The sequence below is a fragment of the Gobio gobio genome (genome assembly GCF_949357685.1).
Source record: "Gobio gobio genome assembly, chromosome: 18".
NCBI lineage: Eukaryota > Metazoa > Chordata > Actinopteri > Cypriniformes > Gobionidae > Gobio > Gobio gobio.
The window spans coordinates 38,488,590-38,515,437 of NC_137111.1; the positions used below are offsets into that span (position 1 = coordinate 38,488,590).

Below are 26,848 nucleotides of genomic sequence, written 5' to 3' on the forward strand. Positions count from 1 at the left end.
AGGCACAAAGTGTTGTTTGACGCTGCCAGGGGTGACCGGGGTAACATCCGGGAGATGGGATGGGGAGTCGCGAGCAAGGTCCCGCCCACTCTGCGTTACCATTGGACGAGTGACTCTCTTTTTCTACAACGGCTAATACCATTCGTTCTCCTCACTGTCATTCAAGAACGTCACAATAGGCTGCCTCCTTTTCAGTTTTCTTTTTTTGTATTCTGTTTTAATAGGGCCTTTGAGCCGCATAAAACGGAACAAAAGCTATTGTTCCTGAATCGGAAAAAAAAAAACAAGGAATCGTTTTGGCGTGCAGAAACGGCAAATGTGGAAGATGAATTTGTAAGCATCAGCGGCATTCGCGAGTAGTTCGGTGGGCTGCTTTGCTAAACCCGCTAGCCACTAAAGCAGAATTAAAGCGAATTTAATTGCAAGTTTCTGTCGGGGAAACAGTTCAAAGACTTTGGAGATTCGGTCGCGTTTACCTTTAGAGGTAACTACCTAGCTTTTGGGGTGTGTTGTGGCTGGGACATCAGCCAGTACACTCTCTGACCCAGCTGTCCCTCCCTGCAGATCTCCTGATGCTGTCAAGGTAAGATGACAAATAGATGTACGGAGCGATTATCTAAGTCAAAAGACCGAGCTAGTCGAATGGACATTTGGTTACTTCATTTATTATTCGACTCATGACAAGAATTAGTTGGGAAAACACCATCTGTAGCCTTAAAAGTACTTTTTTGTTGTTTAGACTAATTGTAAATAAACATTCTAAAAACAGCCACCATTGTTCATCAGAAGTTAATAGGCATAAAGCGCGTATTCATTCATTATATATATATATATATATATATATATATATATATATATATATATATATATATATATATATATATATACACACACACACACACACACACACACACACACACACACACACACACTGCCCGGCCAAATAAGTCGCTAGCATCACAACATGTATTTCCATCAAGAGGTGCTTCAATATTGGTCAAGATCTTGTACTGACAATGCAAGAGTCAAGCACTCTGTAAAGTCTACTCCAGCACATCCCAAAGACTTTCGGTGAATTTACGGTCTGGACTAAGGTTTGAGGTGCCAATTCATGTGTGAAAATGATTTTTCATGCTCCCTCCCAACCATTCTTTCACAGTTTGAGCCTGATGAATCTTGACATTGTCATCCTGGAATATGTCCATGATGTGTCTTCCTACATGGTTGTTAAAGAAAAGAAAAGCTACACACTCCATCAATTAGGGTTAGAAGAAATATTGCCAAACATCACATGCTAGAAACATAATCACTGCAATAATGATCCAATCATAGACTATTAAGCATGTGCCTATTTAAATCCAAACAGTAACTTTTTTTGGCCGGGCAGTGAGTATATACACTAACTAAAACATTCCTAAAATCACCGTCACATTCTTTGTATAATAAAGAGATTGTGATTCTCCACAGCCCAAATCTCCATGCATGATGTGTACCTGCTGTGACAGAGGCGGCATCTCAGCCCTCACTCCTCCACCTTGGGCAGGGTTCATTATTGTCTCTTCCTGAGCCCTGTCCTTTGCAATAATGACTGACAAGAGAAACCCACCATTTTTCAATGATGACAATGTAGGCGTGGTGCACTACAAGCTGCCCTTCAGCGAGACCATGGAGCTGTTCATTGAGACTTTGACAGGGACCTGCTTCCAGCTACGCGTCTCCCCGTTTGAACAGGTTGTCTCGGTCAAGGCCAAGATTCAAAGATTGGAGGGTATGTGTCCTCTCTTGATTCATTACACAGCACGATGCTTTTATATAATAGGGACATTAAGCTTGATTGGACACCATGTTTTGGTCTCATTACGTTCGCATGCTTTCTGTACTTTGTGATATGAAACAGCATTTCTTACTCCTAAATAATTAGTATCGTATACATGCTGTTTTATGAGCTTATGTTTATTTAATGAGGGATCATGTGAAATATATTGGCTTGGTCACACTACATGACTCTTTAAGTGAATATAAAGAGTAACCAAGTAGAATATACACATACATGTACAGACATTTTACTCTATTCAACTTTTTTGCTTGAGGTGTTACTCACTACACTACAACATGTGTATAATACACTACCGTTCGAAAGTTTGAGGTCAGAAAAAGTTTGTAATGTTTTTGAAAGAGTCTCTGAATTCTCTGATCACCAAGGCTTTGATCAAAATTATATATTTTATAATTAAAAATACTTTAAAATAGTAATAACTTTCATTAAAAACAGTAACAACCATCATTATTCCAGTATTCAGTGTCACATGATCCTCCAGAATTAATTCTAATTGGCTGATTTGCTGCTCGAGAAACATTTCTTATTATTATTATCAATGTTGAAGACAGACAGTTGTGCTGCTTAATGTGTTTGTGAAAACTTTGATTCTTTGATTTGGATTCTTTCATGAATCAAAAGTGCAAAATAACAGCCGGTATTAAAACATTATACATGTATTTTACTGTCACTTTTGATCAATTTAATGCATGCTTGCTGAATAAAGGTATTAATAATAATACTAATAATCAATTGACTCCAAACTTTTGAATGGTAGTGTTGGTTTAACCATCAATTTTAAAAAGGGATGGTCAATTCACATTTCATATTGTTGTAGGTTTTCTAATTCTATGATTACTCCAAAAGTTTTAGTTACATGTCATGCATTACACATTACACATATAACCACACATTCCATTCATCTGAAACAATCTTTATCCATTATAATCCTCATCAGGGAAAAACTGATCCATTAATAAGAAATGCACCTTAATTGGTCTGTGCCGGTTGGATAACGATTTAGCACAATTAGACAATAAATATCCATGAGTAATTTTGAAGATGGGATTTATTCCAGAAGTATTCCTGGTCTGATGATTTTATTTCTGATTCATTTAATTCTGTCGTTTATTTACAACTAGCACACTCAGTAATTTTGCTTGTGATCCGCCCATGCAGTTACAGATGAAACATGTTGTTTAACACATGAGCAATAAAAACAGAGGATGAGAATAAATTGATTCTCTCTCTTCTCTTGCAATCAAAAGCTGCCATTGTTATTACTCAGTAACTAAAATTGCTGCTCCTCTAAAGCGTCACGTGGCATGGTTGAAAACAGCTTTGTTAGAACGAGAAACGTTAGTATTCTTTGAATGAAGAGCTTTTATTTGTTTTGGGGGCACAGCTATATGTAATTTGTCTCTCATGGCTTGCACGTGAGCAAACGTTGGGCTTAAACATTAGGACTGTTAATTTAGTTTATATCACCTGGTTGACACGTGTAATTGAGAAATCAACAAGAAAAGCATGAGTTGAAAAGAAAACTGAGATGGGACATTGCAATTCCAGCCAACTGTTCCATATACATCACTGGGTCTTTAAACATGCCAGTCTCAACTGGAGATGGTTTTCCTCCCAGGATCTCTTTGATGTGTTAGACAGCACTAGTTTCACCAGGTCTGGCTCTCCCCTGCAGGAGTTAGCTTTATTAAAGATGGGTTTATCAGCCCTGTGGATAACAGGTGAGGAATGGCCTAGTTTTAGTTCTGCTATGTGCTTCTTTTGTGGCTAATCTTAGATTCACTATCTTTTGTATTTGGAGCAGAAATTACTGCCTCCTTCCAGGGATCAGTTCTATAGAAGCTTGCTTCCATCACAAAATTAACAATAGAACACTTTTATATCTCACAATTCTGACTTTTTTCTCAGAATGTCAATATATCTCGTAATTCAGACTTTATAACTCACAATTGTGAATTTATATCTTACAATGCTGACTTTTTACTCAGAATTGCAATATACGTATCTTGTAATTCGGACTTTATAACTCGCAATTGTCAATTTATCTCTTGTAATTTTGACTTTTGTCTCAAAATTGCAATATATATTGTAATTCTGAATTTATATCTTGCAATTGTGAATTTATCTCTTGTAATTTGTAATTCTTGCAATATATCTCTTAATTATGAATTTATAATGCGCAATTGCGAATTTATATCTTCCAATTCTGACTTCTTTTCCTCAGAATTGCGATATATCTTGTAATTCAGACTTTATAACTCGCAATTGGGAATTTATCTCTTGTAATTTGGACTTTTGTCTCAGAATTGCAATATACACTCACCTAAAGGATTATTAGGAACACCTGTTCAATTTATGATTAATGCAATTATCTAATCAACCAATCACATGGCAGTTGCTTCAATGCATTTAGGGGTGTGGTCCTGGTCAAGACAATCTCCTGAACTCCAAACTGAATGTCAGAATGGGAAAGAAAGGTGATTTAAGCAATTTTGAGCGTGGCATGGTTGTTAGTGCCAGACAGGCCGGTCTGAGTATTTCACAATCTGCTTAGTTACTGGGATTTTCACGCACAACCATTTCTAGGGTTTACAAAGAATGGTGTGAAAAGGGAAAAACATCCAGTATGCGGCAGTCCTGTGGGCGAAAATGCCTTGTTGATGCTAGAGGTCAGAGGAGAATGGGCCGACTGATTCAAGCTGATAGAAGAGCAACTTTGACTGAAATAACCACTCGTTACAACCGAGGTATGCAGCAAAGCATCTGTGAAGCCACAACACGCACAACCTTGAGGCGGATGGGCTACAACAGCAGAAGACCCCATCGGGTACCACTCATCTCCACTACAAATAGGAAAAAGAGGCTACAATTTGCACGAGCTCACCAAAATTGGACAGTTGAAGACTGGAAAAATGTTGCCTGGTCTGATGAGTCTCGATTTCTGTTGAGACATTCAGATGGTAGAGTCAGAATTTGGCGTAAACAGAATGAGAACATGGATCCATCATGCCTTGTTACCACTGTGCAGGCTGGTGGTGGTGGTGTAATGGTGTGGGGGATGTTTTCTTGGCACACTTTAGGCCCCTTAGTGCCAATTGGGCATCGTTTAAATGCCACGGCCTACCTGAGCATTGTTTCTGACCATGTCCATCCCTTTATGACCACCATGTATCCATCCTCTGATGGCTACTTCCAGCAGGATAATGCACCATGTCACAAAGCTCGAATCATTTCAAATTGGTTTCTTGAAAATGACAATGAGTTCACTGTACTAAAATGGCCCCCACAGTCACCAGATCTCAACCCAATAGAGCATCTTTGGGATGTGGTGGAACGGGAGCTTCGTGCCCTGGATGTGCATCCCACAAATCTCCATCAACTGCAAGATGCTATCCTATCAATATGGGCCAACATTTCTAAAGAATGCTTTCAGCACCTTGTTGAATCAATGCCACGTAGAATTAAGGCAGTTCTGAAGGCGAAAGGGGGTCAAACACAGTATTAGTATGGTGTTCCTCATAATCCTTTAGGTGAGTGTATCTCTTAATTCTGACTTTATATCTCATAATTGTGAATTTATCTCTTGTAATTCTGACTTTTGCCTCAGAATTGCAATATATCTTGTAATTCAGACTTTATAACTCCCAATTGCAAATTTTTATCTGATTTTTGATTTAGATTTTTTAAATTCTGACTTTTGGCTCAAAATTGCAATATATCTTGTAATTCGGCCTTTATAACTCGCAATTGTAAATTTATTTTTCCCCTGCAATTGCTCATTTTTATCTCTCATTTCTGACTTTTGTCTCGTCTGAGACAAAAAAAGTCAGAATTGTGAAATATAAACGTACAATTGTGAGGGGGAAAAAAGTCAGAGTTGTGAGATAAAAAACCCAATTACTTTATTCTGTGGCGGAAACAAGCGTCCGAAAAAAATCCAGTTGCATAAAGAAGTATGAGACAGATATGTTGAGGAGATCCAGATTTTAATATGAAATGTTTTTTTTTACTTCTGATTAAAGATTAGACACTCTAAACAGTGAGCAGGCCACACACACACACACACACACACACACACACACACACACACACACACACACACACACACACACACACACACACACACACACACACACACACACACACACACACACACACACACACACACACACACACACACACACACACACACACACACTAACCACTCTAACTGTCACTCCTCACTAATCCTGTCTAGAAAACTACCCCTTCTGGGAACGGACACCAGTTTTGTGTTGCATGGGTGCGTTCTGGTGTCTTATTGCACTTTACACTCGATAAAGGCACATCTCTTCGCTTAATCACAGGCCAGTGCAAACGTCTGAAAAATTGAAGTGGTAAGCTTATCTTTATGTCCTGGAGCAACGTTTGCATTCACGGTCCTAAAAATGAACGAGAATAATGACCTTGAAATAGGTTGTTATAAAGCAATTTTAGACATATATGGTGCTTTCTTGTGTTATTTATTTCCTGACCACTGTGATATTTGCCAGATCTAGAGGTGACATGATGTTTGATTTATTTTGTGTACACAGGGGGGCAGATCTGAGTCATATTTGCTCTGCTGCTGGCTGAGTCACCCTGCTTTATTTCCTTTACATAATTGATTCTTTTGAATTGATTCAGTTGTTTCAGTATATTAATAGTTAAATGTTCCTTGGTCTAATTGGTCATTTGTGATGACTCAAAACCTCTGATTAAAGAACAAGTTAACTAAATGGTTCTATCAACATTTCTATAGGATTCCCCATAATTAACAAACATTAGTTAGCTAATAACATTAGCCCTTCCACACCATTAACATCATTGGTTTAATGTCCTCTGTCCTGTCTCACTCACCAGCCATGAATAAATAGGAGCATACTTGACACATTAAGCTTTATCCTTAAAACTTACACTACTGTTCAAATAGTTTTTTTTTGAAAAAGATATTAATTGTTTTATTCAGCAAGGAGGGTGCACTCAATTGATGAAAAGTGACAGTAAAGGGGTAGTTGACACATGCAGTAAAAACTTTTTAAGAAAAAATACATATTATTATGTAGTGTGAAGTCAGATTTTTGAGAAAATATAAGGGGCCACTAACTTTGTCAATTCTTGCACTGTTTTTGAACATTTTTACTGAAATGTGTTATTTGGTGTGACATAGCAACAATTAGGAATATAGGGGAGTCACACCAAAGGACAACAAAACTTAACACTTTTATAGTGGTTCCAAAAAAGTTAAATATTTGAACAGTTCTGTGACAAAAACTTACCATGTGCACATGTCATGGGCTTCACAGGGGACTTCAGTAATATGACCTTGAATGGGGTCCTTCAACGAATTAAACTTGTCAGTGGAATTGCCTGATTTAAAATCAGGACCGGAGGACATGGTTTTCAGTGACAAAATGTATTAAGTTCCTACGCTTTTAGAAATACATGGATGAAAAAAATTAGACACTTGTAAAATTATGCCTGAGCTATTTATTAACATTTGTATGCTTTTCTTTTTAATTTATTAAAGTTGAAATGTATTTAATCATGCTTGATACAGTCACACCATAGGACAATTTTGAGATTTGGCTCAAAAATGTAAAAAAAATCTAATAAAAAAGCAGTTTTTTTTATCAATAGGTCCATGTAAGACAAAGAAATTTTTAACCATTTACTGCATTTTAAATTATGACAATATTAATTATATTCATTTTTATCTGACAGTGAAAATGCCATCATGTCACGTCAACAACACAAAAGACATTTATAATGTACAAAAGATCTTTATTTCTAATAAATGCTGTTCTTTTTAAACTTTCTGAAGGATCTTGTGACACTTGAAGACAGGAGTAATGGCTGCTGATAACTCAGCTTGGCCATAACAGTAATAAATTACTTATAATTAATATATTAAAATTTGAAAGCAGTTATTTTAAATTGTAATAATATTTCACAATGTCAGTTGCTACTGTATTTTTGATCAAATAACTGCAGCCTTGCTGACTGAGTATGAGACTTCTTTCAAAAACAAATTAAATCTTTTGAATGTTAGTTTACATTCTGTGAATCTCAAAGGAATAAATTAACCAGTAATGAAAGGTCAGTAATCACGTACCCTTATGTTCTTCTAAACTAATTTTCTAATTTCTCTTAAAATGGGAATGGAAGCTATCAAGCTCTAAAAAAAGGACAAAAAGCACCATAAGGTGCAAAAATAGTGCGCCATATGACATTTTTTTTCTTCAAATTAGTCGGATTGAATGGCTGTAACTCTCAAATCTAATTCTAGTACATTTAAATACAAGAAGTTTTTGTGGGTTTACTAATCTCTGCATTTGGTTTACAGTTTTCAAACTAACCCATGTTTACGAAATGTCGATGACACCTAAACAAAAGGCCTCAATATTGAACCAAAAGGACATCTTTATTTTAGTTATCCTTGAAATCTGTGCCTGTCTAAATGAATAGTGTTTGTAAAGTCTCAAGAGTCCAAGTTCTGAATGTCACTGGACATTGATTTTTATTACATTTAAGATGTCAATGACCAGATGTTATTTTCTCTGCCTATTCTATTTCCCTCGGAAGATTGCAGTTCAGAAACATTCCATTTGGTCAACCATTAACTGCAATCAGATGTTCCCCTCATGCCCCCGTTCAATTCTACAGTTGCTCTTTTGTTTGTTCTTTTTTCAGACATGCTGTTAGATGACGTAATTGCTTTGTCTTGCCCTGTGCATGTGGTTGAATGTTTTTTTTTTTATAGTTTGTATTATACATACTCCTCTTATGACATGTCTTTTGTCACAGGCATCCCGGTCTCTCAGCAGCATTTGATTTGGAATGGTATGGAGCTTGAAGATGAATACTGCTTACACGATTACAGGTGAGTTTTCTGCTTTACAAATCAAACAAACATTTAACAAAATGTTATATTACAGGAAGTAAGCTCAACTACCACATGGTCCACTGAACCTGGCAAGGTCACTGATGCATCATGAAAAAATTTGCAATCATTTAATCACTCTAGGTCATTCTAAACCCTTGTGGAATCTTCTGTGAAATGAAAGCATATTTTGACAAAAAGTTGTCCATATGACTCATACTCTATATTCGACGTCTTCTGAAACCGTACGATAGCTATGTGTGAGGAACAGAGTGATATTTAAGTTGTTATTCGCTGAAAGCCTCTCCGCCACGGTTCTCAAATCTTATTTGCTCTTGAACAGCTTGGACGTTCTTCAAAAAACATCTCCTTTTATGTTCCATGAAAGAAAGAAAACCATATGAAAGGGTTTGGAACTACATGAAGGTGAGTAAATATAATGGGCACATTTGCATTTTGGGTGAGATATTCCTTTAAATGCAGCCACTTCTTTCAAGAGCAGACTGGCTCAGTCTGGAGGTCACAGATGGTGGATTTGTTATAAATTCTTGTCAGTTAATGTTCCACATGGAGACTTTCTGGGAAGATATTGTGTGGCTGGATGGCACTCATTGTGCTTCAAATGTAAAGTGAAGCAAATATTTATAAAGGCAGAACTGTACAGACTGTAGTAGCGGTTTTGGGTTTCTCGTGCTACTGCATGCTCTGAGTTTTCCTATGCTTGTGTTTTCAGCATCACAGAGGGCTGCACTCTCAAGCTGGTGCTCGCCATGAGGGGAGGGCCTGTAAACACCAGACGAGGTGCGTTTCCACCACCAACTGGGATTTTCACTGTTGAAAGTGTTGTTAACCCTGTCATTCTGAACCCCTGGTTAATGTAATCCTGATTCCTGCCTTTTCTTGGTCTTTATTCCACACTGTTACTTTAGTACTTTGCCCTGGGTAACAAATCCTGAGTAATTTCACACTGTGCATTTGGAAACCCCAGATTTGCATATATTTGAGATTAACATCATTGATCTGAAGCTCTATCTGTGGAAATATCATCATAGATCTGCTCTGGTTGTCTTAACTCTATAAAGCTGTATGTATCATATTTCATACATTGCTTTCTAAGGCTTCTGCATCATTAACATTATCAATACCTTCCCCAACAAAGGGTTATTTATGCTCATCAGGAAGTAGATGGGAAAGTTGCAATGTAACGTAAGTAGCATCAGATAATTTATTCCGTATTGTGACGTACATCCGAGTGAAATGATTATAGGGGAAAAAAATGTTGGGCCGGACTTGGTTCTATCCATCTGTCGTTGATTGGATGGCGACAGATGATGATCTGAATGCAAACTTGCAGTCGATTTTTAGAAAGGGGTGGGGTTTAAGCTGACTAAATAAGAGAGAGAAGCTAAAAACACATGCATTGATGAAATGTTCACAATAAGATCATTAAGATGCATTAAAAAAAAAAGATATTTATTTATAAAAATAAATTATTTGTTATTAACCTGGTTTCATCCTTTGTTGGCGCTGAAACTGTACCACAAAGAAAAAAAAAAAAAAGTTGCTTCAAAGATGCATTGAAAATTAGATTTCTGAAAAATAAAGACCATTAAAGCCTGATATATCAAATACAAATATGCAAAATATATGTAATATGTTTAATATTTAAATTAGTGCTGTCAAATTGATTAAATGTGATTAATCGCATCCAAAATAAAAGTTAATGTTTACATAATATATGTGTGTGTGTGTACTGTGTATAATTATTATGTATATAAATACACACTCACTCATTCATGTATATATTTATTTAAGAAATATTTGCATGTATATACTGTATATATATTTATATAATTTATATTATATATAAATAGAAATATTTTATATATAAATATAAAAAATGTTTCTTAAATATATACATGGATGTGCGCGTATTTATATACACTTAATAATTATACACAATGCACACATATATTATGTAATTATGATCTTTTATATTGGATGCGATTCATCTATGACAGCACTAAAATATATATTTTTCTTCTTTTACAGTTTGATTTGATTTTTAAGTTTCTAATCTTCTATTTGTCTCTTATGTTTTCTTTTGACAATTTTTTTTGTATGTCAGAATTTAAAGAGTTAATCTTTAAAAATATACTACAAATATATTAAAGTCTATTCAACACTCAAGTTAAAGTGTTTGCAATCGCTGTTCGGCATTGTTTTCTTAAGATGCTGATATGAAATGCAACACCGGAAATGTTCTGCAACTGTCCAAACCACATGAGTATTTAATGGGGTAACCACTGAAACGATTTATGATTGGCTTTGACTAGTGATACCGCAGTACAGGCCTGCAGCAGTTCAGTGCAAGCTGGGTTTGTTGCAACGTTCTAATCCTTCCAATGTGCCACTGTGCAATGGTTTTGACGTCAAACAAAACAAGAACAATTGCTCATTACCATTCCAGGAGGTGTGCAGGCACACAGTTAGTTAACAATCTGATATTGATTAGTATGACCTGCATCTTGTTTCTTCTCGTTACCTGCAGTGACAGTGACAGATGACTCAGTGAGGGATATCGCTGACTGCCTTGATGCCGGAAGAGAGGAGATGTGGGAAAAGTCTCTGCCTAATAAACAGGTCACCTTCCTGGTGTACCGTGAGGGAGATCAGCTCAATTTCTTCCGAGTGGTGGATAGGGGAGATGGAACACTCACACCTGTGTCTGAATCATTAAGGTCAGTTCAAAAGAAGAGAAAAAAGAGGAACAGCTCCGTCCACACTGCACTCTGGTTCCCTTTTTTTTTTTTTAGATAAAAGCAGATGTTTCAGAACTACATATTTCATGTGTCATCTTGTTCTACTAATGAAGATATGCATCAGCATTTACTTGCAAACTTCACAGTTTGTGACGTCTGCTTATCTAGCATCACCAAATGGAGTTCCAAAATTAATCATTTAAAGTACCCCTATTATCCTTTTTCAAATATTACCTTTCATGTAGCGTGTAAAATAGCTACTTGTTAAAGTAAAAGGACTGCAAAGTTTTAAAGATCAAAACCTAGACAGATAAAGTCGTCAGCAATTCCAGTCTCACTTCCTGTTACATACCTACATAACAATGTAACAAATTTGCATAGTGCCAGCCTATGGTCTTCATTGGCTGCCCATGAACTCCGTCTACTTTGACAATGCAGTTGTAGCCGAGGCCTGGAAGAGTTTGGTTCGTGTTGTCGACATGTTGACTATTTTTTGTGGTACAAATGCACTTTGCATGGATGAAGAGCACCAACCGACACCATCGCCCCTGTTCGCATCACTGTGTATTAGTGCTGTCTACGTTAACGCATAACGCATCCGGTTTAAGTCAATTAACACAGCATCTGTTTTTTCCGTCTTCCTTTAGCTAGTGTTACATTTTATGATCATGCTCTTATTCATGCAAATGCTTTTCAACCATTCAAAAGGGAACAGGCTGTCTTTGAATATTCTGTCACACACACACAACACACAGAAAGACGCGCGGCAGTATCATGAGCACAAACAGTGCCCCAGAATCGAGTTTTCTTTCATGCTTGACCAAACAATAACACACAGAATTATGCCAAATGTCCGTTTTGTCGAGTACCCTCATAAGAGCAGTCTTAAATGAGTTACATAACGTCTTAAATTAATTCAAAGAGAAAATGGGACGTGTGTGCACAGGTAAATACAACATTTATTACGGGCTTATGTGAGGATTGTTTTAAGTTCACCCAAATTAAAAATGGATAGCTTTCAATTACACTGTAAATTTGAATGGCTATAATTAATGTTTAAAATGGAAGGGAAAATCAATTTCATAGAGACATCAGTATCAGTATTAGTATCAGTAATCCTGGCCTTCATTCATAAAAAGATGCCATCAAACTAATATTTAAAATGTACTCTCTTTATGTTTTTTCTACATTAATTTGGAGATTAACAGTGAAATTATTACATTATAAACACGTAAAAACGTAAGTATTTTTAATTGCGATTAATCACAAATGATCACAGAAAAAATGTATGATTTAATCTATTTAATTTTTTTAATCGATTGACAGCACTACTCTGTATGCAAGTGCAGTAAGTAAGCTCTGCAATATCACAAAAGTTCGGTTTATAACATACATTAAATGAAAAAACCTGGTTTATTGGAACACTAGTGTACTACGACATGCCAAGCTTATTAGGCTTTATCAGCATTAGTGCAAATTTTGTTTGGAAAGATGAAAATAGTATGTTTTCATCAGTTATTTTATCTATGGGTCACTACTTTACAGATTTCTGCTCATTCAAAATCAGATACAGATAACTGTAAGCAGATAATTACTGTAAGATTACTTTTTTTTTGAATGCATTAGAGAGAATGATTGTATGTGTGTGAATAAGTGCTACCTATTTAAAATGTGCTTTCACTCGATCATATTCAGTATGTAGAAGGTACAAAAAAAATCCTTGAACTATAATATCCCGCTCATGTCCATCACCGTCATCATCATAACCTTTACATTCTTTCTGATTTGAGTGATCCATCTGTATCAAGCTAGTTAAATTTGTTTAACGTGTGAGTTGTGGATAAAAATGCAGGTCAGACAGCCAAGTCTGTTGGGATCAGAGTAGGCTCACTTAAAGAAAGGGTTTAGAGAGACTGAATCTTCAAACGAAACAGTCTCTTTGGGAAATTAGATGTGCAAGGTAAACCTATTGTAGGAGACCTCCAAAACAAAATTATGAACCTTTAAAATAGCATAATAGGAGCACTTTAATAACACTGTAAAATGTGTTTTCACCCAGTGCAGCATAATGAAAATAAGCAGCACTGTTAACCACAAATAATCTAAGAGTTCGTCCTCGCATGTGCTTGTTTCAGCGGTGCCTCGGTACACAATGTGTACACGGAGGAGGAGGAAGAATCAGAGAGTGCATCTTCAGAACAGCAGACACTGGAGAACTCCATCACAATGAGCAAGATGAAGCTGCTCAAGGCCAAGATGGAGAATATGAACCTTAACAAAAAGGTAACAAAATAGGCGGACTAGAAGTCCTATTCATCTTTCTTTTTGCCTCCTCCATATATTCTAGCAATATCATTTTATCCTCAAGTGCATGAACCCCCTTACTGTCAAACACATCTGATTAGATTTGTCAGTGGAGCAGTATGGAAGTGCGCGCAGTTCTCCAGGTGGCTTGAGGGAGTGTCGCCAATCCCACGCAGTGTCTGATTAACTGCCGCAGTAATAACCACTAGCTCAGCAGATTGGTACATGAAGTTAATTATTCACACTCAAATATGCATAGTTGTCAGTAGACATGTCTTAGTCGAAGGTATTTTGTTTTTATCTATCTCGGAAACCTTTGCTGTTTATGCTTACATTTGTACCGTAGTTAAATAGATAGTTCACCCAATAATGAAAATTAGCCCATGATTTACTCACCCTCAAGTCATCCTAGGTGTATATGACATTCTTCTTTCAGACGAATAAAATTGGAGTTATATTAAAAAAGTCCTGGCTAATCCAAGCTTTATAATGGCAGTAATTGTTGCTCTGTTTTTGAAGTCCATAAAAATGCATCTGTCCATCAAATAACATGCTCCACACGGCTGCCGGAGGGTTAATGAAGGCCTTCTGAAGTGAATCGATGCGTTTGTGTAAGAAAAATGTCTATATTTTTTATAAAGTAAAGTTTTGGCCGATTGCCTTCCTTATTCAGTTTATGGAAAAAGTATTGAAAGTGCCTCTGAAGTTCAAAGGCTTACGCGACCAGTTATGCTCGTCAGACGTCGTGTACGCATCTTGAACTCCGAGAAGGCACTTTCAAGACTTTTGCGATCGGCCGGAACTTTACTTTATAAAGTTTTAAATATGGATATTTTTCTTACACAAACGCATGTTTGGAAGCCGTGTGGAACATGTTATTTGACGGACAGATGCATTTTTATGGACTTCAAAAACAGAGCAACAATTACTGCCATTATAAAGCTTGGATTAGCCAGGACTTTTTTGCTATAACTCTGCTTTTATTTGTCTGAAAGAAGAATGTCATATACACCTAGGAGGACTTGAGGGTGAGTAAATCGGGCTAATTTTCATTTTTGGGTGAACTATCCCTTTAAGTTTGCATGTTTATGTACTGTATGCATTGCTCCTGTCAATATCATAGAAATTATTTAATGTATTAAGAGGTTTAACATGAAAGGGTTAGTTCGCCCAAAAATGAAAATTCTGTCATTAATTATGCGTCGTGGTGCTTTGTGAGTTCACGTCAAAGGCCCAGGCGGAAGACAAGAACTTGTTGAATAAAGTCGTTATTTTAATGTTTTTTTGCACACAAAAAATATTCTCGTCGCTTCATAAAATTATTGTAGAACCACTGTAGTGAGATGGATTTTGTAACAATGTCTTTAGAAGCTTTTATGGGTCTTGTGAGTGTAAATTTCGTTGCTGCCAATGGAGGCCTTTCTGAGCCATCGGATTTCAACATAAATACCTTAATTTGTGTTCCGAGGATGAACAAAGGTCTTACTGGTGTCGAACGACATGAGGGTAAGTAATTAATGACAGAATTTTCATTTTTGGGTGAACTAACCCTTGAAGCACAGCTTAATTGGTTACAGTTACAAGCAATATCGCAACTTGACACATTAGGTAGGATTCAACTGATGCTCTATATTTAATTTTACAATGTGACTAGATGTGTGTACAAAAATAATTTAGAGCATTTCAGCAATAATTTATTAATATTTGATGAATAAACTAATATTAATTGTAATAGTTTTATTTGATTAATTTATTGTAAAATTATTATGATGACATTAATTAAGATTTTTGTAAAGCTATGTTTGCACTGATTCCAGACTTTAAATTATATATTTTGGTTTGCATGCATCAAGTTTAAAAAATGTTCACAGGATTATCCAGTAATAGTCATTACAGGGTTCCCACTTGTCCTGGAAAACCTTGAAAACCTGGAAAATTGATGAGAAATTGATTCCCGCCTTAGTAAAATTGGAAATATCCTGGAAAAGTACTGGAAAATGGTTGCTGAACAAGAGTGGGAACCCTGCACATACCACATAGTTATTATAATATGAACTATTTTTAGGGATGCACAATATATTTGTACCATATTGGTTATCAGCCAATATTAGAGTTTTTATTTATTGCTATCGGTATTGGATATTCAATCGTGCATGCTGGTCACCTATTTTTACATTGTGATTACCTTTGCTATCATCCAACCTTAAAAAAAACACTAATAATTTAATAACAATCTTAAATGTAATCTTTAGTAAATCTCAAAATAAATATGCATTAAATATGCAAACCGTACATAATAATGTGTGTGTAGCATTTAAAGCAGTTGATTTTTGTTTTTAGTGTTTCATCTTTTATTTATTTAGACAAAATTATAAATATTACACATTTAATATCTGCAACTGTTTTTTATTGACCATAACTAAAATTAATTATTAGCTTATCTGTATTTGCCAGAATTTTTATATTGATGCATCGCTAATTTGTCCACTGAATTGCTTGGAAAAAATGACTTTATATGAGAAATATTTTTACAGTAGCTCATACCGCTATACGGTTTTGGTCACACCGCCCACTCCTGATCACAAAGAAATGCATCAAAACTTCTCTGTTTATGTGCCTTCTTTGGCATGATATGTGTTTGATTGTTTTCTTGTGTCTTTGTCAGCCCAAGAAGACTGCTAAATTAAAAGTCAGACCTCCAGTGGGTCCGAGGCCCTGTAGCGGTTCACTTGGATCTGCCCGACACCACCGAATGTTTCGTGTCCTTCCTCAGATAGGCCACGCCTCGTCAACACATCTACCTCCGATCGGAGATCAGCAGCAACCTGCAGTTTCATCCCCTGCTGCTGGCACCTCCCGCCAACCTTTTGCTTCTCTCTCAAGTCCTACTTCCTCAAGCCGTGCTCATCCTTCCTCTGCAGCTTCGGGCATATATATGCTTCAGGCTGAGGAACCATGGGATAATCCAGTGCCCAGGAAGATCAGACTCCCTCCCAAATTGTCCAGACTGGATATGAGAGGGCCTAAAGTCATGCGAGACTGTGTGTACCCACCTGTATCTCTTCTGTCCAGCCCTGGAGTTCAGGATGAAGTCGATCTCCAGAGCGACAGACTAACGGTAACCGAGAACTCTGCTGTGATGGAGCCGCCCAAAGCTGTTCCCTTCCATCTTCCTGAGCCCCTGAGTCTGGACGTGTCCACTCAGCGAGAGCCAGGTCTGAACTCTATAACTATGCCGGAACCCAACACCGCAGCTCCTCTTCTTTCCCAAGCCATCAACTCAAACTGGAGGCTGGCATCCCAATCTGACCTGCACCTCGCCGGGGACCCCCTCGCTCCTCCTCACATACCGCAGCACTTTGAGTTTACGGGTTCCGCCATGCAGCCCAGTCCAGCCCATGCTCTCCTCAGAACCAGCAACAGCCCGTCGCTTCCGGTCGGCTCCCCCTCACGGACCACATCTGTATGTGGGCTCAAAGTCGACAAGCGCTCAGAGGTGATTTCCAAAAGCGAGGCCCGGGGTATTACAAAGATGGCCAATAAAGCGACTAAAGAGCCATTGGGATCGGTGAGCAACGCAGAGCTTCTGGCCTCCCTGGCTGGCAGCGGAGGTCAAGACGCCTTGGCAGGACCTTATTCTTTGGGCAGGTTATGTGCTACAACCGCCCCCCTACCAACCAACATCCATCTGTTGCAGGAAGACCTGCTGAGGAGGATCTCACCCCTACAGAGAACAGCTGGCTACACGGTGAGTTTGCAGCCTTGACTTCTGCTTCTGCTTTTACAGATATACAGATTCAAAAAGCTGATGGTCATTTGATCGCAGTGGGATGTAAGGGGAAACGTGTTTGCTTTAACTCTATATGGGGCAGTCGTGGCCTATTGGTTAGAGAGTCGGACTTGTAACCGGAAGGTTGCGGGTAACGAGTCTCAGGTCCGGCAGGAATTGTTGGTGGGGGAGTAACCAGCGCTTTCCTCCAACCTCAATACCACGACTGAGGTGAGACCCTTGAGCAAGGCACCGAACCCCCAACTGCTCCCCGGGCGCCGCAGTAATATGGCTGCCCATACTATGTGTGTTCATAGTGTGTGTGTGTTCACTACTGTGTGTGTGCACTTGGATGGGTTAAATACAGAGCACAAATTCCAAGTATGGGTCACCATACTTGGCCACACGTCACTTCACTTCACAATATGACGTGTAAACGCTGTCAAACAAATTAGTGCTACAAGTAGAGCATGTGTCCTGTCACGAAAAGATGCCTGCTGCACATTATACACCATGCAAGACAGATTAGACATTTCAGCTAATGAGAACAGTGGAATAACAATCTCACAAGCTCTTTATATGGAAAATCTTGTCGAAATTGATATAGAGGATTGTGAAATTGTGGTATCTAAAATTTTGATATCATAGCAACCTTATTTCCAGCAAAATATAGTGAAGTAAATCTCTCGTAGAAGGTTTCGTCATATCCTGTTGTCAGGTCATATATCGTGTTAATATTGTATGTCTGTGTTAAATAATCGCGATTACAATATTGACCAAAATAATTGAGATTATGATTTTTATCATAATCGATCCGCCCTATTAAGAGGTGTAACATCAAGCACAGTTTAATTGGTTATCCTTTTAAGAGTTTAAGAGCTATCCTTTTTAATAATTAATTTACATTATTTTATTTAAATTATTAATATTTAAATTGTATTCATTTTATTTGATTATTTTATTGTACAAATTAATTTTAATATCAAAAATGAAAATTCTGTCATTAATTACTCACCATCATGTCGTTCCAAACCCTTAAGACCTTCGATCATCTTCGGAACACAAATGAAGATATTTTTGATGAAATCCGAGAGATTTCTGAACCATCCATAGGCAACAACGTCATTGCAACTTTCAAGGCCCAGAAAGGTTGTATAGACGTCAGTAAAATAGTCCATGTGACTCCAGTGGTTCAACCTTAATTTTATGAAGTGACAAGAATACTTTTTGTGCGCAGAAAAAATCAACTTTATTCAACAATCTCTTCTCTTCAACGTCATTCTCATTCTCAACGTCATATTTGGGGTTTGCACACAAAATTATTCTTGTCACTTCATAACATTAAGGTTGAACCACTGGAGTCACATGGACTATTTTAACAATGTCTTAACTACCTTTCTGTGCCTTGAAAGTTGCAATGACATTACTGCCTATGGATGGTTCAGAAATCTCTCGGATTTCATCCAGAACATCTTATTTCGTGTTCCGAAGATGAACGAAGGTCTTACGGGTTTGGAACGACATGAGGGTGAGTAATTAATGACAGAATTAAAATTTTTGGGTGAACCCTTTAACTCAAAATGACATGCGAATGCTGTCATGCTGTCACGAAAGACGCTTGCTGCACATTATACACCATGCAAGGCAGATTACAAGTGCGATTCATTAATTTTGGCATTTGAGCTAATGAGAATAGTGCTGCATCATTCTCACACGCTTTATCACACAAAATCTTGTCTTTGCAGCCGTCAAGCTCATCAAGCGGCCTCTCCAGTTCAATAAAGAGATTAGGTGAGTGGCTTGACTTAAACAGTGTGCTGTTCATGTGAAATGAACCATTCAGAACACCATCTCACAGTGCTGCTGCCCCATATCACTGAGAAACTTTTTTTGTTGTTGAGAGTAATGTCATTTGTGGCAAGCCTTGGCCGTTTGTCACACTTTTCCACTCGTCACTGCTTCAGTTTTACACCTGTCTTCTTCCTCAGGCTTGTGAAACCCATCTATAAATCCACAGGCCACTGCTTTAATGTCATGCTGCATATGTCACTTGTTTCTGAAACTTCTGAGTTTATAGCTGCCTCCATTCTAGTTAAGTATGAATGTTCAACTTGGATTGAGCGTGTGATTTATTTGGGGTCAGTCAGATTTTTAACAAAAGAAATAAATAGTTTTTTACCATGGCCTATTTATGCATTACCGTTCAAAAATTTGGGGTCAGTCAGATTTTTTTTTTTTTAAGAAATAGCCTCGTTTTATACAATGGTGTTTTTGAATACTCGATTCTGATTGGCTGGAAGGTGTGCAATAAAACAGTTTCATGCACTTGTAGTTCCAAGTCAGTTTAATCACCATTCTATATTAATACGCTGTTTACATTGAAGCGCAAACACAGATACATCACTCGCACACAGAGAGGTTACATCTAGCCTGGATGCCAGCCGAACTTAGCCCCGCCCACAACATTTGAGGTCTGGAAGTTCGGTCTGGACTTGATCCGTTGTGGAGCAACTATTCTCGAGCCAGAGCTGTTCAGACCAATCAAATAGTCAGGGCGGGCTTTATACGATGATGGACAGATGATCAACAGTAATGTAATCATGCACATCACCAAAGAGCGCTTGGGTTGAATTCGTTCTAATCCTAAACGGAGAACTTGTTCGTACATGCACTCACCTTTACTATATCTCTCAAAGATTATGATTGTGTTGGTAAGTACAACACGGCATAGATCGCTTAAACTCATCTTCTTCTACTTCTTCCAGCGTGCGTGCAGTTGAGTTCTGTTGCTCTGCATTGTCTTACAGGCTTTTAAATATCCTCATAAAGAGCAGAGAATAACTGCTGACTGAAACTAAGAAACGGGAAACAAACACCACAACTCTGTCGCATAGATAAATATTCACATGATCACGTTTACAAAAGCATGCATGCGATATCACACACAAAACAGAAGCACATCTTCACTCAGACGTTTGTTGCTTAGAGAGACTTCCTGCATGATTGTGCACTTACGAGCCTTGATAATGGTTTTGCAACAGGTGGTACATTTGGGAAATGTTCCCTGACATTTTTCCGCCAGTGTTTCAGAGCGTCAGAATGTTCTGTCACATCTCAGATTGTCACTGGTTTAAAAAATGCAACAGTGATGGCAAATAACAGGATAGATAGACCAGCAAGTACATGACTGGAAATCCAATCTCATGCCCCAGTGCTTGGCACGATTTTGTCACAATGTGTGTCTTTCCGTTGCTTTCCGAGGTGTTGAAGGTACATGTGTAGTTTTTCCCCTTTGAATTCATATTTTACAGTTGTTGTGATTGTCTCTCTTGTTCAATTCCTGTGATTGTCTGTGTATGTGGAAATGTTGGTTTAGGCACTCCAACACATCACTTGCCCCCTGTGAAGGCTCCCACTGGAACAAAGAAAAAGAGTTCAAAGCACTGCTTCCTGTGTGGGAAGAAGACTGGTTTAGCCACCAGCTATGAATGCAGGTACAGTGCATTCTTTCTACGTATCCCTCAATATGAGTTTTTTTTTATTTCTTCACATAAGGGTATTTAACGTGTGTCTGTAATCTTAAACGGAGGTACAGTATGCACTTAATTTGGAGTGTGTGTACTTGACATAACAAGACAAAGCTATGTCTGTTCAGAGGTGGCGGTAGTTCTCATATATGTCATACATCAGTATTGCTAATAACACCATCTGTGACTTCAGTTTCTCTGTATGTTGGCCTAAAGCTTCGAATGAGGAAAAGTCTTATATGATGCATCTTTGCAAAGGACTAATCAGAAAGCTGTGCCTGTTATTCTCTCCAGCTAAACTGATTAAAAAATTCAATAGTGCTTATCATTTTTGTGCAAAACAATTTGTCTCTCTCTCTAATAAGCACCGAATCAGCATCAGGGCTCAACATTAAGCCTTGTCATGTGCTTGTCATTCATAAAAAAAGTCACTTGTCGGGACAGAATTTTTTTTCTGTGGTGTAAATGTAATTTATTCTGAAGCAATATTCTCATCAGTTCTATTTGTTCTTACTTAAATCAGCATATTTGTGATATTTGCCCCCTTAAATTGATTTCATCGAATTCATTTTTGTAATGTATGTGTTAATATAAAACATCATCTTTTGTAAAAAAAAAAATTAATTTGATCCATAAATTCATTTAAAATAATAATAAGACACTAAATGGCTGTTACCATTTAGATTAAATCAGTATCAACAAAATCCATCTTATCCCAAGCCTCCGTTGCTTATTTCAAAACATAATTTTAGAGCTAGTAACGGAGGCTTGATTCATTGATAGCAGTCTAATGCATTTGCACTAATTGCACACCTTAGAACATTCGTCAACCAATCAGATTCATGCATTCAACAGCCCCATCTTTTAGCATTAACTTGTTAGCATTAACACTTATATTTGAATGTCATAATCTTGTACTATAGTGATTTATAAAAATTAAAATAATTAAAAAAATAATATAGACATTTTGTCATCAACAAAATGAAGTGCATTAAACATTACATAAGATCAGGGCTTCCCAAATCTGGGGTTTGCAAAGGAACTGCAGGGTGTTTGTAAGTTAATGAAAAAATTATAATGAATTAAACCCTAAATATGTAACATTTTAAATAAAAACAATCGACACATTTTTATGTTCTGTGTTACTGCCATGTTTTAAATATTTAGTCGTCATAATTTGTAATCATTAATATAACTGTAGTCATATTAAAATGTAATATAATCTAATTACAAATATAACATTTTTGGAATCTGATTATGTAATCCAGATTAGATATAGTCAATTACTACCCAGGACTGTAAATATAAACAATATATAATAAGTATAAACCCAGGGTTCGTACAAGGTGCTTCAAGTGAAGTACTTGAATTTGACTTTTTGAAATTTAAGTCCTGGAAAACCCTTGAAAACAGCCATATTTATGTAAAGGTACTTGAAAGCGCTTAAATTATTGTTGTTAAATTATAAGTGTTTAATGTTATTGATACAATGCTGTCTGTCCATTTCGCATGACTATGAGTGTGGTATTGCTAATATAAATATCCAAGTATATGATACAGCTTTCATTATTCAGGTCAATCATACATTCATGAGGGGAAAAGAAAATCAGTTTGAATAAGGAAATATTGTTGTCATAGTATATTTCATTGGTTAAAGTTACCACAGTCATTGCATGTGCTACACTTTATTTGTACAATTTAGTTTTATTTGTTTATTTTTTATCTATTTAACTTTTTGTTTGATTATGAAAGATAAAGATATTGTTTGATAAGTGATATCTCTGATTGTAGTCCTTGAAAACCAAAAAAGTAGTCCTTGAAAAGTCTTTGAAAGTCCTGGAATTTCATTTTACAGTATCTGAACGAACCATGTAAACAGTAAATATAAAAAATATATAATAAACAAGATTTTTTTGGTTTGTTATGCCGGGTTTATGGGAAAAATAAGCCATGGTCTTCTGAAAATAAGATACACGATCTCTGTGTGGGATGTTTAGAAACCATTCTATTGGGTCCCACTATTGGCTTTGTTCTGTATAGTTTTCTAATAGCTTTAGTTCCATTCTGAAAATCAATGAACATCCAGATGGACTCCAAACACCATTTATTCAGCTCTGCGGAAGTAATAGTCGAAGTGCACTTTCTCTCACATCTTAGCAAAAGCATTGGTTAGAAGGGTGTCTGATTATTGCAGTTCTCATAATGATATGTTTATTTTTGTCTAAGGTGTGGCAACATCTTCTGTTCCATGCACCGCTACTCAGAGACCCACGACTGCACCTACGACTACAAAAGCGCAGGCCGGCGCTTTCTACAGGAGACCAACCCCATCATAAGTGCACCAAAGCTGCCCAAAATATAAAGGCACTGCACGGGTGAGAGAAAAAGAGACATGGTATCCATCCACTATTAAAAGAGTGAAAACTTTGATCACCAATCTGTGCTTTTATCACCATGTTTGCTTAAAAATAGAGTAGTTAAAAAACAAACAAAAGGGAAAACCAGTGCTCGCTCATTAGCTCAATAGCCCATTGCCTTGCAAAACACACCCATGTTTGCTGTCTATAGATTACTTCAAACCCTGCATGTAAATAGTTTCTAAAAGCATTTCTATAATACGAACAAACTTTTAAAAATAAGTAATATACTTTTAAATAAGCAAAATACACAACTACGTATATCTATTTACATGTTTTTCTGTGTGTTTCGTTTTTTGAAATAGAACCAACAATCACTTTTCATGACAAGTCTTGCAGAGATGCACTTTAGTAATGCTGAATATCTCTTGTGGAGATTGGGTTCTGTACTGGGGTGGGGGGTGACGGTGTGCTTGAACTATGTGCCGTTTGTTTTTTGTAAGTTTCCTATTAGAACTTTCTTATATTTCTGATACGTTACTCCCCTGTCTAGTAGCACTCCACCGAACACTTCTTATCATGGAAAATGCCAAGCACTGTATACTCATGTTGTATAAAGACTGTTTAACCTCGATTCTCTTTGAGTATGAAGTATATAGGCTCTATCAGCCGTACACACTACACTATGCAGTTTGACCATGTAGCATTCTAAACCAACTTTATAAGGGCTTGGCATGATAAGATGTGAACAATTGACTGGTTGCCATGACGAACGATCCTTTTTGTACCTTCATTGAAAAGCTGCTCAGAAGGCAGCTGTTGTTATCTGCATTTTTCTGTAATTGTCAGGTGATGAGCCTAATAAAATATCCTTGTGTTTCCTTAGATTTTTTTTTCTTCACTGTATTGAGTTCTGTTGTGTTTTTATCTACTGTACTGTATCTTTTATGACTTTTTAACGTTGCATTTATGTGTTTGTTGCAGTTGCTTCATAACAGCAATGCTGTTTGGGATTCCATAGAATGAGTATATTACTAGTGCTGTCTTAACATGTTTCCCCTTCTTTGACTAAGTTGTGATTCTACTTCTACTATGAACCCATTTAGATGAGTGTAATATCTTGACTGAGTAGCAAAACCACTCATATGAACTACTTCTATTATGAATTTTTACGTTTTCAACTTTACTGTAACAGTAAAGTTACAAAGCACAAAGTCTCTCCAAAGGGAGTTATTCTCTATATCACTTAGCACTGTTTCTGAACTCCCTGAAAGTCCGATTGTAGTCTTGAGTTTTCTTCCAGAAACGTACGTCACAGTATCCCTAATTTAAAACATTCGCGTTCAAGGCATATGCAAATAGGGACAAGGCCTGGTTGAGTTGCGTTAAGGTCCCGATATACTTCAAGAGAAATCGAAGAACGAACTGATGTGGCGTAATTTAGAACAAAATCAGGCTGAAACGAAGTTCATTTGGAGTTTGTTTTGGGAGTCCGAGACAGCTTGCCAAAGCGAGTTTTCTGGAAAAGTTCACTCCGGCTGGTAAACACCTTTGTACTACCATTGGTCGGTGGAGATTACGTAATTGGTAGGTGTGTGTGGAGGCTCCACCTTCTTTCACACTGAAACCTTATCCAGTTCAATTGTCCTGTTGAGTCCGTCAAGGTCAGACGTCCGTGAGTGAAAACATGAACAGAGCTGCTTTATAGTAGAAACTGACACTGTTTTTCATGTTTAATATGGTAAAGCTGCTTGATTCTAAGCAATCTATTGTATAAAGTGCTATATAAATAAACATGACATGACTTTACTAGAGTGCTGAATGGCAGAGATGCACGTTGCAATGATCAGATTTCTTATGCTTTATTAAAAATGTTAGCTTTTTTTCTCAATTTTGTTGTGTTTATTTTGTTATTGAAAAGAAAAGCACATGTTAACATTAATCTAAACGCCGCTATTCTTAGCTGTGTGGGTGGTGTCAGATGTTCGCTAACAGTAAATTGCTGGTCACGTATTTTGAACTTCGTTTTACCCAAGTGGCAACCTCCCGCAGTTTCTCTTGAAGCCAATACGGAAGTGACTTAAACTGCAATTCATCGTCTGGCCTCTAGGGACAGGCTCCAGAAGGGAGCAGAATCTCATTGAGCCCCATGTTAAAATGCCCAACTTTACAGCAGAAACAAACATGTTTACAGCCTGGTACAAATTGTGGTTTTGGTCTATACGGCTAATTTTGCTCTTCATGAAAACTGAGGGGGGTGAATTTTTTTATAACTCATTTGTTTACATTATATAAAGCCTTAACGTTCCGCATAATTAAGGGCGTGGCCACTTTGAGTGACAGGTGGATAGCCATTTATCTGCTGTCTGTTAGTCATCGCGTCACCTCAGCTCCACCCACGTCCCGCCTCTTTGCCCATTTTCAATTATCCTGGAGTGACGCGCTGCCAAGATGGCAATGGCCAGCTCGTCCCTACTTTATGCTTCAAAACCGCTCTTCAGAATCCGATTGGTGACGTCACGGACACTACGTCCATATTTTTTTTACAGTCTATGGTTTTACCCCTAAGTATAGTCGGCTTGCTGCGATAGTCGTGTTACCAGTGTTTAGCCACAAGCAATTCAAGCAGTTGCCGCTCCCGAAATGGCCCTAATTCAAGGAAGTAAAAAGCTAAATTAAAATGCGCATGGGCATTCATAACGGTTCAACTTCCATAGGAATTAATTGAAAACACACGCTCTGCTCCGCTCCGAATTAATGCGAATTTGCAATGTAAAAGTGAGGTCCAAAAGAGGGAAAAACTGCAACGTTTGGAAAACCCCACCCAGTGATAGCAGTATTACCGGTGTTGTCACGCATCGATTAAAATCCTCACGGTCACATCCCTACCCCTAAGCGAAGAACGAAAAAGAACTTTGTTGTGAGTATATCGGGACCTTTAGTAGTGTACTAAAACTCACGTTTATGGTAAGGGGTGTGACATTTCCAAAACACTTAGTGTTATCACAACACACGTCCAGCCGACCAATCAGATCGCATTGCGCTTTTCAGAAAGAGGGGCTTCATTCACTAAACAGAGCGTTACTGACAGACTGGGAAGAGAGGTGTTGCAATAATGTAAAATATGTGAAAAACTATTATTTTTTAAACAGTCAAGTATGAAAGCCTATTCTAGTAGAGCCCAAAAACAAAATCAAGACTTTGAAAAAGGGCATAATGGTCCCCTTTAAATTATGATTAGTTTTTTTTTGTCCTAAACTAAAAGAAGAGCAAACAGATGGTGTAAGAATGGTTCATGCAGTTATAAATAATGCGATACTTAATGAAAGAAAACAGGCACTGTTAAAAAACAGAATGTGAAAGTGGTATTTGTGGAGGAGCTTTTATTAGT

General features: G+C 37.3%; 1 protein-coding gene across 2 annotated transcripts; it reads left to right on the forward strand.

Moving 5' to 3' along the window:
• Nucleotides 1-156: 156 nt before the first annotated feature.
• On the forward strand, nucleotides 157-25,346 carry zfand4 (zinc finger, AN1-type domain 4). 2 transcript variants are annotated; one of them, XM_079842183.1, is made up of 10 exons: nucleotides 157-583; nucleotides 1,468-1,768; nucleotides 8,663-8,738; nucleotides 9,472-9,539; nucleotides 11,290-11,479; nucleotides 13,636-13,783; nucleotides 16,470-17,552; nucleotides 19,319-19,364; nucleotides 20,950-21,067; nucleotides 23,327-25,346. In XM_079842183.1, exons 2-10 carry the CDS (start codon nucleotides 1,585-1,587, stop codon nucleotides 23,460-23,462), a joined length of 2,049 nt encoding a protein of 682 aa, XP_079698309.1. In that variant the 5' UTR covers nucleotides 157-583; nucleotides 1,468-1,584; the 3' UTR covers nucleotides 23,463-25,346. The 2 variants fall into 2 exon arrangements, with proteins under 2 accessions (XP_079698309.1, XP_079698310.1); XM_079842184.1 differs by lacking the exon at nucleotides 1,468-1,768 and having other exon boundaries at nucleotides 574-583.
• The last annotated feature ends 1,502 nt before the right edge of the window (nucleotides 25,347-26,848 follow it).